At 43.1% G+C, this 17,178-nt stretch overlaps 1 protein-coding gene across 1 annotated transcript in view; it reads right to left on the bottom strand.

Annotated features, from left to right (window-relative positions):
- Positions 1-17,178, bottom strand: part of Hydin (HYDIN axonemal central pair apparatus protein) — a 307,836-nt gene that overhangs the window by 152,541 nt on the left and 138,117 nt on the right. Inside the window, exons 18-20 of the mRNA XM_021171126.1 lie at positions 9,682-9,920; positions 5,729-6,005; positions 3,841-3,984 (exon numbers count right to left, since the gene is read on the bottom strand). Coding sequence (XP_021026785.1) covers positions 3,841-3,984; positions 5,729-6,005; positions 9,682-9,920 — 660 coding nt within the window. The remainder of the gene's footprint in view (positions 1-3,840; positions 3,985-5,728; positions 6,006-9,681; positions 9,921-17,178) is intronic.

Genomic DNA, 17,178 nt, shown 5'->3' with positions numbered 1-17,178 from the left:
ACACACACACACACAGACACACACACACTCACACACACAGACACACACAGACACAGACACAGACACACAGACACACAGACACACACAGACACACAGACACAGACACAGACACACACACACACACAGACACACACACACAGACACACACACACACACACACCCTCACCACCCCAACCTCACAGAGATGTTTATTTCCCTGGATGGAGGTTTACAGAAGTGGAGCAGAAGGAGGGATGCTAGGACTCTGAAACATGAGCTTATATAACCCAGGAAACAGAGATTTCTGAGAGGTTCTTGTTGCTTAATTTAAAACAAAATAAACCCAGAAACCCAGCCACTCGATCAAACTGTCACTACCCACATTGACATGTCACCATGGAACAAAGTCTAATAAATCTGATATCTTATGAAAGACACGAGGAATTGATATAACAAATAAAACATTTTGCTCTTATGTGATGTTTCCCCTTATGCTTAAAATAGCCACTTTGCAGACATGCTTATCTTGTTTTATTGGCATATACTCATACATTTTTCCCTGTGAATTTTCCCCAGTTGAGGAAGAGGTGACAGAGCCGTCTAGCTCTGTGAGGCCTGCTGGACCGCACTGTTCCACAGAGAAAGGCCTGGAATGGATCTCAAGTGAGATGTTTTGCTCAGAGTGGAGTTTCCACATTCTGATGTTGGGAGGCTGCATTAATCTTTGGGTGACCTGAGAAGGGGGACCTTTAGCATCATCAGCAGGAGGTGGTCAGAAGCCTCAGTCTTAAGTCTCTAAAAAGTTTGATCATTTTGGCTATAACAACAACAACAACAACAATAATGATGTAGCCCTTTAAAAGGTCTCCACATTTTGACTTGTGTTTCCTCCTCACTCAGTTTGATTGCCCCCAATCCCACTTTCATATTTTGATTTGACTGCATCTTCCAGCTGTTCTTCCAACACTGTTTTCCTCCCGTTATGATTCTTGGGTTTCCTGAGCCCTGAGTGGGCTTGGCTGCCTTAGTATCTTTGGGCTCAGGCTTCTGCTTTGGTGATACTCCACCAGCTCCTATGTCCTTCCAAGGTTATGTCAGAAGTCTGGCCTGGGACTTGTCCCACGATGCCAGCCTTTGGTTCTCTTCCTCTAAGAATGAACACAGACATTGACTCCCTTTGTAGTACGAGTTCCTGGAGGGGGAAAGCAGCATATTCAGGCCCACTGACTAGCAGGCCTCACAGAGAACCATCCATGTGGTGACCTTCCCTGAAGGCTGCTGTATCACTGCAGATGGCTCTGAAGTGAAGAAGCCACACTTGGTTGGTTTTGGCACAAGGCCATTTGGAGGTTAGTGATGAGAAGAAACCGAAGTCCAGAGAAGCCAATCTATATTAAAATGACCCCTTCTCTCTGGGCTGTTTGTCTCCCCAGATAGCAGTAGACAGAATCTGCTGCTGGAACTTGGTGAAGCAAGGAGACTGAAAGTTTCAGCTGGCATCTTCAATCCCACAGAGATGCTGTTTCGTATCTATGGTGTATGAACGATACAAACGGCATAGAGCTGATGGAGTGAGAAGAGAGAACCCCCTTTCCACAGGCAGGGTTGATATCTTTATATTCTAAGGTACCACACTAGACACACAGCCCTGTGCCAACAGCATACAGTCAGAATGCTTGCAGGCCGGACAATTCAATCTGCGTACCCAACCCTCACGGGCCTCTTGTGCATGTTGTATTTCTTCATCATTACTGATAAATTCTAACGATGGTCAGGGGATGAGCGGTGGAAAACATGGCAGAAGAGAACTTAAGCTTCTGAAATTTAGGGAGAAGGAAAGATGGGCAGAAACCAACAGCAGGGAAAAAAGCAAGAATATGTTAGCCTGCTTCTGCCATGAGGCAGGACAGAGATGAAGAGGTACACTGACTGCATATGCTATGAGTGTTTAATGGGCTTAGAAAAATTGAGTAAGAAACTGGGCTGCATATTTGACATATAATGTCTTGCACAGAACAGCTTTCAATAAATCCTTGCCGAAGCCCTCCGAATAATTGTTTCCAGGGAAAAGATGAAGCCACAAAATTCAGGGTAGCTATTTGCCAATAGATAAACATGTTTTCTGATTACAACGAAGAGACAGCAGTGAGTTCCCAGGCTCTCTTCGAGCCTGGCCATGTTCAGTGTGTTGTGGGGTTTGTCAGCCTCATGGGTAGCTCCGCTGCCACCCAAACCCTCACTTAACACCCATGTGGTCTGCAAGCTGGCAAAGCCAGAATCTTTTCTCCTCTCTATGCGCTCTAAGTGCCTAGTACGTGATAGGCATTCAAAACTTTGCTTTGAATTGAACCTGTACATCTCTCCGAGCCCCTGGACTTTGTAATGTTCCTTTATTCACATCCTAACACAGCACCTTGCCCATGGGGTGTTCAACATGTTTACTGAACTACATATGATGTGATGTATTACTGCAATAAATGGTCTTGAGTGACCTCCTGTAAACTTTGAGGTGATGAAAAGAAGCCCAGCTGATCCCCCTGTGATGGGTAAGGCACAGTCATACACAATAGTTTCCTAGGACAGCAAGAGATCATGGGTCAATGCTTGGTCTTCTCAGTAGGCTGTGAGCTTCACCAGGGAAGAGCTATCCTCACAGCTGTACTGCTAGCATCTGACAGTGTCTGCCATGTGAGGAGGTCTGAATAAATAAATAAATAAATAAACAAATAAATAAATAAATGTCTTGCTGCGCATTCAACATTCTAATTATTTATTCTAATGAATAAACTTGACCACGCTTGTCTTCTCGTTTGAAGCCCTTTAACAGCTTCCCAGAATGAACCCCAAAGTCCCGAACAGGTCTAGCAGGCATGCCTAGGGTATCTGACCTCTACCCCTTCTCCAAGAGACCTCCATCATCCTTGGAATAACCTCTTTCCAGGATGACTTTGGACGTTCTTGACAGGTTCTTTGTCTGGGGTCACCTTTCAATTCTCATATGCTCCTAGGGCTTTTCCCCAACAGAGAGGCCTCTCCACCTGGAGTTCTTTCCTCTTCTCTTGTGATCAGACTCACTTCTGCCTTTACTTCAATCTCAACTTGGGGCACTCACTCAAGGAAGTAAACTCGGAATGAACACACGTGCAACCCGGCTACTGCTGGGATTAAAACCGTGATATTCCCTAACTTGTGTACTGTCCGTCACCTCAACCAGTCTCTCAGCTTTGACTGTGTCTGCCTAGTTCACCAGATTTTCAACACCAATGCAGCCATCAGCTTAGGACAGATGATCTACTCATTGGTTACTTATTCCGTAGCAATCTTAGGGGCTGTGTCAGCTTCCTTAAGTGTATCACAAGAACGGTAATGGAACCTCTCATGGTGGGATTGTTTTTGTGAAGGACACCTGGAAAGATGTAGGTCATTGAGCATGGATGCCTAGCAATCGTAATCAGTAGGGGGTAGTCACTATTACTAATTATTATAATTGTCGCTGATTCTATTCCAACCCTTTCTCTGCAGTGATATTTACTCTACCTAAGACAAAATGGTGGAGCATCTGCATGCTTTCATGCATCGTCTGCACCGATGTACCCTTTCCCCCTTGGTCTTAGACACCAGGAAGGATGGAAACAGGATTTCCATTTCAGAGAATGGAATTACATTTGAATGTGAAGAAATGGCTTACATTTGGAATTTTCAGTTAAATGTGTACTGGCCTCTGAAGCTTGAGAAGAAAAACAACACTGTCTTGGTGACAGGTGTTAACAGGATGCCAGTTAATTAAGCTTCTAACATGAAAGCATGGCCATGTTGGCTCTGGCTAGAACATCCAGCCCTCTGCAGCCCAGCCCCACTGACCTTTTCCAGTCGATATAGTAGCTGCTTGGCGGAGAGCTGGATGATTGGAGCTATAAACTCGCAGATGATGTTCACAGACATCAGCAAGCTTTTGCCCTTCTGGGCTCCGACAATGGCCTGGCACACCAGCTTCTCTTTGACTTTCTGTGTACAACACACACCAGCAGTTGTGAAACAACCATCCTTCAGCAAACTTAATGACTTAACAATAGAATATGTCTTTGGGTCCAAGATGGCCAGAGCTTTATAACACAGAAAGGACCAAAGAGTAAATCTATGCCATAAACAGATTGGACTGATGAGCCCTCACGATTGGGCTGTTAACGAACTCAACATCCTAACCATTTGCAAGCCCATTTTTGGGATACTTTCACCAAAGCTCCAAGTGGATTCAGTTCCCTGGTGAGCCAGATTTAAAGTTTCTTAAAAACATGCTTACTCTTGGTAATTACATTAGAAATATGCTCCTATATACTACAGACTATGTCTTACGATTAGAGCGTGTATTACATTCATCCTTACATCTGTAGTGCCCAGAAGTGTTTATCTCATGGTACACTCTCAGTCAAAATAATGAGAAAAGGGACACAGTGTGTAAGACTCCCCAGGCAGAGGTTCCCTCTACCTCGATTCCCTTCATGCTGGGAAGATGTGTTCTACCTGAAAATACTTTGTGAAGAAATGATATAAAGGAAATAAGGTGGGATCTGTGACCCTAAAGACGCTGGCCGATGGACTAGGTGGCTCGCATTATCTCCAGAAGACAATTTCTTATTGCTTCTTGTTATAAAGAGAAAATTCAGTGTCTCCCCAAAAGCCTCCTACGGAGGGGCTTAAGCAAACATCATATCTCACCTGGAGAGTCTGTGTTTCTAGGATGGGGAAAACTCCTGGGTCATTTCAATTTTTTTTAAAAAGGTATTTGATGATTTCTAAATGCCACAAGGGACTGTAATAAAGAGATACACATTGCCAATATGGTTATGGGTTCTAGGTTGAATGTGTGGCACTGATGTATACAAAAGTAGAAGGCCTGTTGCTGGAGAGTAACGTGGCTATTTCATCTACACAAAATTGTGTGTCTATGAATACTTTGCCTGCATGTGTATATGTGTATGATGTATGTGGCCCGGTGCCTGAAAGGGTCAAAAGAGGGTGTTCGGTTTTCTGGAAATGGAATTCTATAGCTGATTGTGAGCTGCCATATGGGTATTGGGAACTGAAACACAGATCCTCTGCAAGAGCAGCCAGTGCCTTTTAACTACTGCACCATCTCTTCAGTCCCCCCAAACATGCTGTTTTTAAATGGGGTGTCACTTAGTCAGGCAAGGTTGCAAAACAAACAAACAAAGGAGCAAAATCAAATCAAATCAAACCAAACCAAACCAATCAAACAAACAAACAAGCAAAAAGCAAAGAAAGAGAAGAAAAGGAAAGGAAAGAAAAGAAGAGAAAAGAAGAGAAAAGAAAAGAAGAGAAATCAGGGATGTTCAGTCAGAACATCTATAAAAGCATGCTATTGTCAGAGAGAGAGAGAAAAAAAAAGATTGCTAAGAGTTAATAAGAAAATTTGCTTGCAATGAAAACTGGGCGTTTTCCTACCGGGGATTAGCTGGCTGCTTAGTCTTGACTGCTGTAATGAGGACATGCTTTAGATGGTCCTTTAAGGTTGGGGTTATGGTAGCTATAGAAACAAAGGGAAAACTGTGTGGAGCTGAACCTTGAAAGCAATGAATGCTGTCATGGTAACCAAGGGCTGTGTGTAGCCTTTGAGAAACCACATCCCTTGTCATCCTTTGATTGCCAAGGGACCTTCCCAAGAAACACATAGGGTACAGCAGGGACTTATTTGGGAGAAAACCAGCTTTCGAACACACTTTCCTCTCACCTTGGGCGTGGCGGAATAGCCTTCGAGGATCACGTCAATCGTCTGCCCCGGGTACAACTCCATCCTGACGGGGTAAAGCTGGAACACAGGGTTCCCGTTATCTGTGGGTTCCTGGGAGGCCTTGGACTGGCGACGGCTACTAGAAGTAGAGCCCCTTTTCCCCGGTTCCTTCTTGCTCTGCTTTTCCTTGGGGCGGAAGTCATCATTCATCCAGAACAGTTGCTGGACTCGGCGTCCTTTGTTGGTCAGCTTGAAGCGGTAATAGTGGGTATCCAGGCTGGAAAGGAAGGGCAGGTGCTGAGTGGCTGTTGGGTTTGACTCTATACTCTTTAGATTTATTCTGTTGGAAATACTTACAGAATGGGCACCCAAAGAAGACATTCCTTTAAAGCAAAAACAAAAGCAACCATTCGGGGAGTCTAGGTCACAAGATTGCTAAGAACTCGTAGTGTGATTCAAGGGCTCCCAATCCCAGAATTACCACTTCTAGGTAAGGGCCACAGGAATGTGGCCCACCAATTCTTTGTCTCCCCCATCAGGTCGGGCCCACTGTAGGATACACAGACAGCATTAATGAGAAATGGTACCGAGGTAAGGGAAGGAAAGCACACTAGCTGGAGGAGAAATCTGCTTTTGAAACATGTTGAATACATTTTTCCTGATTGAGATATGTGTGGTGATGGTGGGTTTATTTGAAGTTCAATGTGATCAATGCATCCCTATTAAGCATTGGCAGGATGGAGGGGCCGGACTGAAGTAGAACAGAACACCAACTAGGCTAGACACTTTTCTCAGACTTTTTTTTTCCCCTCGTTTCTTTACGCCTTCAAGTTGTAACTATTTCATTCAATAATTCATTTTTTCTCTATTTCATGGGTACTTATTAAAGATGTTATTATTTGCTTAGCTCTTTATGAAGGATCTGGGGTTTCTAAGATATAATGGAAGAAGTTAAAGTGGTGTGTTCGTGTGTGTGTGTGTGTGTATGTGTGTACACGCATACGTGTGGGTGTCCATCCATTTTATAGACTTAATCAAAATATTTTTCTTTAAGGAAAAGAAGCTCATCCAAGGACAGGCAAGGTACTGCATGCCTGTAATATCATCATTTGCAATGTTGAGATAGGAGGATCACCATAAATTCAAGGTTAACCTGGCCTACATAGGGAGTTTTAGGTCAACCAGGGTTATACAGTGAGACCGTCTCTGACAAACAGCAGCAACAACAACGAAAACAAACACCCAACTTTATCTTATAACTGCTAATTTTTCTTTTAAGATTTTATTAGGCTTTGAGATTTCACCCCATTTGCTTGACTTCAGGAAATGATATATCTCACAAGTAAGTTGCGACATCAAATAAATAATCAGGAGAAGTAATTTCAGTCGTCAGGTAAAAATGTTTGTCTCTAAGAATTTGTGTTCATGGGGCAGAGTCAACAGAATAGACTCCACCCAACAATTTAACTTTATGACCAATGGTAAGTTTTGGGGAGAAAAAGTAAACATATATAATATTAATAAGCTAGCTTGGCCTTTGTTACTTGTTTACAGTATGATTTTAATAATCCCAGAAACCATCCACCAGAACCATATTAACTTCCATATTAAGATGGGAGGGAAAAAAAACTCCAAATATCTAAGAGATTTGCCCCAAAATTTGCAACTACAAAGGGGTGGCATATAGGCATTCCTTTAGTACAGGTTTTGGCCAACTTCCTCTGTAAAGGGCTAAAGGATATCATGTTAGACCTTTGGGCCATCCAATCTCAGGCATAACTACCTGCCTCTATACACTCTTCTGAAAAGAGCCAGAGACATCCTGGCTGCAAGCTAACAGAACCTTCTTCATAGAGACCGGCAGTGGCTTCGGTGGACCTGTCAAGGCTTTTGCTGGTTCTTTCGGCTTGTTTACACATTCATAAAAACTGTTAGCTAGCCCTCATATTTCCAGGCAAGGGTTGGCATATCCTTTGGGTAGGGGATACTTGATGCTACTTATAGATTCAGAAGAATCTCAAGCAATTAGACATGGTGTGAAGAATATTGTTTTCTATAGTTAGATTTGTGATCACATAAGGAATTCATGGAGAAGCATTAGTATACAATGACAAGTGCCTTTCCTTATGGCCAAGAGATAAAGTAGAAAGGAAAGTTTTGATATTTACCCAACCAAAACATACAACTGGACATGTGCAAAAAACACACAGTTCTCAACTCTCTGGGTTGTTACTTATGTTGCTCTTGCCTGTCGCACTTTTCAGTTAAGAGCCATGTTTAATAGCTAAAGCAGAGGAAAAGAGGGGTAGATGGGGCTGTGGGAAGGACTTCTCAGAACATAATGCCTGTAAGTTGGGTTCAGGACTGGTACATCAGAAGGCCAGAGTGGCAACCATAGGTGTGTTCTCAGCACAGCAGCTGAGAACCACAAACCAGCCAAGCCCTGGGAGTCAATGACTGATAACTCCATACTGCCCTTGCGGAACCAGGAATGAATCTCCACACATATCCTCCGCCCATTGCACTCAAACCTCAGGGGTTGTATAGCCATACTGGATCACCCTGCTCAAAGGGGGGTCTCTGCTGCACTGCCTATTGTTGAAATAGTCAGACCCTATAGCTTTTCCTGGGTGGTCAGGGGACCATTGGTGCTGTGATAGGAAGGCAAGTAGAAGAAATATGATGTCTAAAATGACTGCTCTGCAATGTCTGCTACTTTGGCAAAGACTTACCTCTCTAGGTAGACTCAAAGGTTACACTAAGATGAGTCCATATTTTCTCCATTTGTGGAGAGGGATGAACGGTGTGTTGAAATCAGAGAGGGAAGATTATGCAGAAATTCTGAATCTAACATAAAGTAGTCACTACCCCCCTTTTTTTAGCCTGGAGAATATCACCTAACATCAAAAGTCAACTTTACACAGCCTAGAATCTTAGGACAAACAAAAAGCAACAAGACAGAAAGTCATTAAAAAAAAAAAAAAAGCAGAGTCTCAAATAATAGTTTTTTTTCCTGGCAGTTCTGCAACTTTATTTGACATTCAGCAGGTTCATTCTTATCCACATTGACTGACTGTAGATTTTTGAATGTGGTAGCAAGCACGCAAGTTATCAATGTGTAGAGCTTGTTTGGTGACTCCTTATCCTCATTATGTTTTCTGAACAAACATACTCAGATGTGATATGGAATATTCTTTATGCCCTTGGCCCAGACGGCTTTATTGAGCCTGGTATCAATGCACATATCTGGAGTCCCCATTTCCTTCATGGCAAATTTCCAAATTTCTTTGAGTGCCCAAGGAACATGCTTCTTGAAGCCTACTCCATGGATGCGCTTGTGAATGTTGATGGTATATTCTCCAGTCACCACATCGTTGATGGCAGAATGGCCCTCCTTCCCTTCTTCTTCTCGCCACCCGTCTTTGTGGGAGCCATTTTGCTGGGCCCAAGTTGGAAAGACTTAAATAATAGCTTTGATCATGTTAGTCTACGGGCATGTGTCTAGGAGATCTACTCTTGATTAAGTAATGGATGTCAGAGGTCCAGCCCACTGTGGGTGTTACTATTCCCTAGGCAAGGTATTCTTGAGATGTTTAAGGAAATTGGTTAAGCAAGAGTCTGAGTGTGAGTAAGCAAGCAGCATTTCTCCATGTTCTGACTTGAGTTCTGACTTCTCTCAAATGATATACAGTGACAGGGAAGTGTCAAGGAGAAATTAACCCTCCCCTAAGTTGTTTTACCGCAGTAACAGAAAGGGAACTAGAGCATGGGATGACAGTGTGGAAATGTCTTCTTGTAGCAGATGTAACCAAGCTGTGACTATCCGGTACATTCACCAAGGAAGGAAAGAGTGGGGGCGGGGCTAGGAGAGGGATAGAGGGGGCTTAGTTCCATTTAATTAAGACTGAGACATGTGTAATTACCTATACGATTGCCCCATGGTATTCCCCTACCTAAAATGCGCTCCCAAGTTGAGTTCTGGAGCAAACGGTTTGTCGGAAACAATGGTAGAACCAATCCCGGTGGCCTGGATGGGGATCCGATAGGTGTTACTATGCTTAATCTCCAGGATGACCGTGTCTTTGAATGTCACTATGTCGTCCAGGTTGGCAGTCAGCGTCAGTGGGATGTCATCTTCTGCAGGAACTGCGCCCTCACTGGGTTTAACCGTCCAAAGGGATTTCTTGTTTGCCTGCAACAGAAGACTACAAGTTAATGGATATGTCTTGGATATGTCAAAACCCTCGGCTTCAAATGGCCCGCACTGCAGAACTCAACTTCAGAGACAAACATTATCGTTTTATTTTAATTTTTTAAGAACCTAAGAAGCTGGATGTTTGTTAATTTCCCTTTTCAAATAGCGGCCCGAGTCTGAAGAGCAGGGCGGCCCGTCAGCTTCGGACTGCTGCGTCAAGATTCGCTGTGTCTCCTCCCCATGACGACAACTTGGGGCTCTGGCCAGCTTTCTTACTAATTAGCTGCTCTAACCTCGTGAGTCTGAGATACCAATGGGAGGGACCAGCCTTCCTTCTGGAATTTTCAAAGAAATGTTTCTCTGAGGAGAAGTTTGTGGAATTTAAGTGAAGATGAATGGCTTTTTAAATAAACATGATGGGAAGTCACCCCAGCTTTTACCGTGTTTTTATCAGAATTGAAAGAATTTCATTAAATAAATAAATATTCATATTAAAAAAGAATTTCATTAGCTAAAATTTTAAGCTTCTTTTTGAAACCCATTACAAGGCCGATTCAGAGTTGGAAGTGACTTTGAGCAAACCTCTTCTGACCATCACGTTGGAAATGGCTAACCCACCATTGGCATCTCCGGCCGCTTTCACCTTGTTCTAGATTTTTCTCCTCATCAACTTCCTGTCTTCTAACATAGTACACGCTTGACTTATCATACTCATGGTCTCCCCCCTGCAGTGGAATATAAGCTATACACAGGAGGGGTTTTCCATTGGTTTGTGTCTTTAACCTTTTTTTTTAAAACAAATATATCCTAAGTATCTTTAGTAGGATATAGTAATAGCTACACTGCATGTACAAGACAGTGTCTGCAGCAGACACCTCATTAATATTTGACAAATGAAGTTGGCTATGGTGGTGTATACCTATACTCTCACCATGTGGAAGTTGGAGGCAGGGGGAGCCAGAGTTCAAGGCCAGCTTGAACTGAATAACAAGATCCTGTTTCAAAAAGTAAACTAAAAATCGGTGACTGCATTTATCAGTCTTTTATTCAGACTCTTTGACATTAGCGGATTCACTCTTGTGTGGGGTAATTTATTTACTTCTGGTTCTCACAGCTCAGATTATTTGATGCTTCTTCCTTGTATTAGGTGGAGGTTTGTCTCATTTTGACCCACTATACGTTGTTTTTGGTCCCTTCTCTGGAGTTATGTAGGGTAAAGGGAATGCAGTTCTTGTGCTTACTGGTCCTTCACATCCTGCATCCCAGCATTAGAGGAAAACCTTAGATGTCAAAGTGAGGTCAAGATGCCAATTAAAAAAAAAAAAAAAGAGAGACTCGAGTTGTAAACAGTAATTAAAATACGATTTCTGCTTCTGGTGGTAATCTACATCTTACTTTTAGAACTTGCCCTTGTCTTTGAAAACCTGTAGTGCCTTCTGCTTGGAATTTGATCTCTTTCTAGAGTCCTTGGTTTTATTTATTCATTTATTTTGACAATTATCGATATGTTTATATTTAAATATTCTTTCTGCCTCATCCTTCATCTCTTATCATTTTAGAACTTCCTAATTACCTCTCAGTTGGGCCTAGAGTGTCCCCTGGGGACTCACGAAGACCTGACACCTGGGTGGTGGTGCCCTTGGGATGCAGGAGAAACTGTCAGAGGTGGGGCCAAGTCAGAAGAAGTGAGGTCAGAGGTGGGGCCAAGTTAGAGGAAGTGAGGTCAGAGGTGGGGCCAAGTTAGAGGAAGTGAGGTCAGAGGTGGGGCCAAGTCAGAGGAAGTGAGGTCAGAGGTGGGGCCAAGTTAGAGGAAGTGAGGTCGCTAGCGTTCCTTGACGGTGATCCTGAGACCTGAACATGTCTTTATTGCACGCTGCCTCCTGACTGTCATAAAATGAGAGGGTCTGCATCACCATGCACTGACAGTCACAAGGACAAAGGACACAAGTGGTCATAGATTGGAAATTTCGGAAACCAGGAGCCAAAGGTAAGCCTTTCTCTGTTTAAGTTGTATATCTTGGTTTTTTTGTCACAGAGAGGCTTAGCTAATTGATATGCCACCTCATAGCCTCTTAATTACATTTGTTTGCTTTTACTCCCTGACTTATTTTGGGTGACTTCTGCTCAGTTTTTTGTCCAGCTCACTGAGTCTCTCTTCGGCTGAGTGTAATGTGCAGTTAACAAACCTATCGAATTCTTCATTTTGAATTTCAAAACTAGGTCTTAAGAGTTGATATTTATGTTTGTTAGACTTTCAGCCTTTGGGGGGAGGCTGCTAAAATTATGATTCTGATAGCCAACTGACCAGCTGCTCCTCCTGGTCACCTGCAAATCGGGTGAGCACCATGGCTTTGAAACTTTTTACCAAGTACAGCACATATATATATATATTCAACAGACCTGATGTTCAGTTATTGTGGGAAAAACAAAAATACCCAAAGTACGCTCCCCCCACCCCCCCACCCCCCCGAGGAGCTGATGTGATATTCAGAGAAGCCAGGTAAATAACTGTAATAAAATGCAAGCCAGGAGGAGGCTGGGGAGAAAGTGCCTGAGAAAATCTAAAGAACACCTTGCTGCTCCAGGGGAGGGCAGGTTCAAATCCCCTGACTGTGACAAATGGATTATTCCACTAAGTGTGAAATCAGACCTAATTAACAACCGGTGTGTTCCTAATTATATTACTATTGATTAAAAAAGCCTAACCTACTCTCTCTAATTGTACATATAGGCAATTATTTCAAAATTAATAAAAAGCATCTTCTCCCTATTTTGGTAGCTATTTCCTTGCATTTAACCCTGATTCTATTTCAGGGAAGATATTACTTATGCAAAATATTTAGTTATTGCTAGCAATATACTGAGAAAAGGCTACAAAAAGAAAAGCCAGGGAGATGGTTCGTAAGCGTCCAGAATAACGAGGCAAACTCTCCAGGTAACTAGATAAGAATGTGGTTGTTTGCTTGAAAACTTTCCCTGGCTTCCTAGGCTTCTCTGAGACATGGGCTCAGGAGAAGGCCCCAAAACAAAATCAAGCATAAGGAGGAAAACAATGTATTTAAAAATGAATGTAAACCGGGTGGCGCATGCCTTTAATCCCAGCACAGCACTCAGGAGGCAGAGGCAGGTGGATTTCTGAGTTCGAGGCCAGCCTGGTCTACAAAGTGAGTTCCAGGACAGTCAGGGCTACACAGAAAAACCCTGTCAAAAAAAAAAAAAAAAAAAAAAAAAAAAGAAAAGAAAAAGAAAAAAAAAGTGAATGTAAAATTCACTCTCTGTGCCCACTAGCTTTGGAGGCTCTTCCAGTCTAAAGTCATCCTCTTGAGATGGTGATGTGGTTAGTAGCACATACTGTGCTCTCTGAGGACCCAGGTTTGATTCCCAGCACCTACATGGAAGCTCACCACCACATGTAACCCTATTGCCAGGGATCTGATGCCCTTTTCTGACCTCTATGGGATCTAGACACACAGACTGGTGCACATACATACCTGTAGCCAAAACACTCCTCCATATAAAATTAAAAAAAAAATAGATAAATTAAAAAAAAATAAACCTACCCTTCCATTTAATTTCCAGGGTGCATTTCTAATAAAAAAGGAGGAATGTAAAGGTATGTGTGACTCTTGAGACTCGCAATACAGTGGTGCCCACCAGTCAGAAATGTCCTGACAAACTTGTGGAGGGTTTAAAACAGTACTAATAGTTGTTGCAAATGAGAAAAAGTACAGACTATGAGCACAAGTTAAGTAAGAGTCAGCCACCGGGCGATGTCTCACAGGATGACATTCCAAATCCAGCCTAGTTCCAGTGCAGAATGGGAGGCTGGACCTGGTCAGTGGGATCCACCAGCCACTCTCTTAAGAACCGACTCACGGTACTCGTGCAAGGAAAACCTAATGTTCAAACCCACATGCTCACTTTCCAATTTGAAATTGAGGATAGGTCCTGTTAGACAGGCCAGAAAGCTAGTTACATTTCCCTGTGCTTTTTTTTTTTTTGCAAGCCCACGTGGGAAACAAGTAAGTTGCACATGAAAACGTAAACGAATTAAATGAATCCCAGAAGAACATTTTTTTTTCAGATTTATGAATGGTGAGTAATGACTGGTGCCCAGAAAAATTTACTTCAATGTTGGAATTAATAGAAATCATAGATTTGACTCTAAGTCAAAAGCCTTAGCATTCCTTATAATCTCTGAATGTATAACATTTTGGAGACACAGAAGTAGAGGAAAACAATGAGACATTAAGAATTGATGTAGACACACTGGGACTTGGACAGGGATATTTGACACACGTGGGGTGGGGAGCCAAATCTTGCATGACGCACTCTGTTTCCCCAAATCTCTCTGAACCGTCATTACTCACATTCACCCCACTCTAATAGAGTATCAGAATCCGTCAGTCCCTGCTTCTCCAGCATTCAGATACAATTGTTTGCCATTTTACATTTCTTAGACTGAGGAGATGGCTCAATGGGTAAAAGCTTTGCTGTGTAAGCATGAAGACCTGAGTTCAAGTCCCCAGGACCCATGTAAAAAGTTAGGTGTAGTCACTCCTGTGTGAGTGTTACTCCAGCTGTGGGCTGGGTGGTGATAGAATTTCCGGGGCTCACTGGTCAGCAGTGTAGTTCTAGGTTTAGTGGGAGATCTGAGACAAGGCAGAGAGTGACGGAGCAGGACGCATGACATCACCCTTTGCCTTCATGTAATAACATGGGCCCCCACACCTTCCCATACACATGGGCCCCTACACTCTTCTCACACATATAGCTAAAAAAGATATTCCTGTACATGTAACTTTCAGGAGTGTAGATGAACTGTTATTGATAGGGGGAATGGCATGGCACAGTATTATATTCATACTTGGGTTCAAAGAAATACTTCCTGACATGCCTTGCTAATTTATGCCCCAAAGTTTTTTGTTTTTTTTTTTTTTTTTTTTTTAAGCAGTGGTAGAGTGAAAACAGAACAATCCTCTAAGACATAAATCACAAAGATGGCATCAAAGTGAGTTCCCAAAGAACTATAAATGCAAATTCCACCTTCTATAGCCATTTAAAAGTGGACCGAGGTGGCTTTGTTTCTGGAGGTTGAATGAAGCCTTTGAATGAGATCATTCCAGCGTGACCTACACAGTTAAAGCAATAGCTGGAAATGAATATTTCATCCTGCGCTAAGCAGTCCTTCTCCTCTCTTGGCGTTTTTACAGTTCCAATTTTGAGATTCTGGACGGCTACTTTTTAGATAAGGAATTGGTAGCTGCTATAACAGACCCCTAAGGCTCAACGGGTTAACACAGTATTAGCTTGTTTCCAAGTTGGGACAGAGGTGAGGACTGGCTTCTATTCTACGCAGTCACTCCATACACACACCTCAGCTGAGCCAATTGTGACACATTCGGACACTAAGGCCATTGGCAAATCACTAGATAGCAACACCAGCAGGAGGGAGGCTTGGATGCCAGGATTCATACACCAAGAAGGCAAGTGCACATCTCTTCTGCCCACTTCCGCGCCGGCTGGAACTCCCATGTACAGCCACACCTAACCTAGGAGGAGTCTGGGAAATGTAGTCCAGGTCTGGGTCCCCAGCAAAGGGAGACGAACATGGGGAGCTATTGATAAAAGTACTTTGTTAGTTTAGACCACGGCCACTGCGCGCAGGTGTGCCACCAGTTCCAAGTTCTCTCAAATCTCAGGTCTGGAAAGGTAAAGGGCTCCAGTGAGAGACTGACTTGGCAGTTCAAACCTGAGGGCCATGGGCTCAGAAGACTTCACAGTCATTTGCTATTAGGAAAATATACAGAGGCAGTGGGTGGGGGGGGGAGAAGATAAGAAAGTGCTGGGTGAAAAAATATTACTCTGCTGACCTCTCTTTCCAATTTGTGGCTTTAAAGCATTCTATATAGTTTTGCTCATCTACGAGACTTGGCTTACAATGCAGACATAAATCACTGCCATTTAAAAAAAAAAAAAAGAATCAAAAAGCACGGCAGTTCTCAGAGAGGGTACTGTCAAAGTCATTTGGCTCACTCTGACTATTTATATTCCTCCTCTGACCACACTACACACAAGGAGGTGAGGCTGTGGCCGGTGGGAGTGCTATTTCAGGTCAGGGGACATCAGTTTTCGATGGATGTATGCCGTCTCTATTCGATTCCTGCTGACATGGATTGGAGGCTCTGGGAGCAAGACTGAAGTTGCTTTCCAGGGCTGAATCAGTGAGTTTTCTTTTTGATGAAGCTTATTAATCAATGCCTGGCATAAAACCAGACAGCAAAATACATCACAGAATCTAAGGACAAGGTACAATCAAAGTGCCAGCTGCTAAGATCCTGGGCCGCTCTCAAGGCTAAGTCAGAGTGGTCTGATGTGCCTGTGTAGTCTGATGCTTGACTTTCAGGGGTGCCCTTGCATTTGTGGGCAGGTCTAGTCAGCGAGGCATTTTCTGTTGGAGGAGGGAAAAGTAGGTTAACAAAAGACCCCGGTACAGTAAGACAGCAATGGATGGAGAAAGGTTAGGAAGGAAGGCTCTGAGGGAAAACAGATGTGGGCTTGAGTCCCCTGCTTAGCTGGTCTCTAGGTGTTGGGCTTGAGGAATGTCACTTGTCATGGTTTGAATGAGATCCCCCTACCCATAGGAAGTGAGTATTTGAACACGTGGTTCCTACCCGGTTGGCTGTTTGGGGAGGATTAGGAGGGCTGGTCTTGCTGGCAGCAGGCTTTAAGTATTCAAAAGATTCTCTTAGCTTCTGGTTTGTGGTTTAAGATGTGAGCTTGTAGTCTGCTCCCACAGACTGTTAACCCTACAGAACTGTAAGCCAAATAAACCATTTTTCTCCTACAAACTGCATGGATTATGCTGATAAAGTAGCAATAGAAAAGTAAGACATCACCCATGTAGCCTATCGACCTAATTAGTTTTGAGTTCTAACTGTGCCTCCCATGTGATGATGGTTAACCGCAGCCATGTGTGTGCAGTGTAAGTTACTATACCACAATGTAAATTACCATAAACCATGATTGCTCCTGTTATTTTACTCAAATCTGAGCTGCTCTCACAAGTATGGGCTTAATAGTGGTTTTGCTGGGAAAAAAAAGTAGATTATGACATTGGGAAAATAAAGATGGATTCTAAGAAAGAATTTAAGATTTAAGATTCTTACCAGAGGCCGGGCATGGTGGCGCACGCCTTTAATCCCAGCACTCGGGAGGCAGAGGCAGGCGGATTTCTGAGTTCGAGGCCAGCCTG

Source organism: Mus caroli, chromosome 8, assembly GCF_900094665.2.
Source record: "Mus caroli chromosome 8, CAROLI_EIJ_v1.1, whole genome shotgun sequence".
In the NCBI taxonomy this organism is placed as follows: Eukaryota; Metazoa; Chordata; class Mammalia; order Rodentia; family Muridae; genus Mus; species Mus caroli.
Note: the sequence above shows the minus strand (reverse complement) of the source record. Positions and strands in the feature narration are given on the sequence as shown.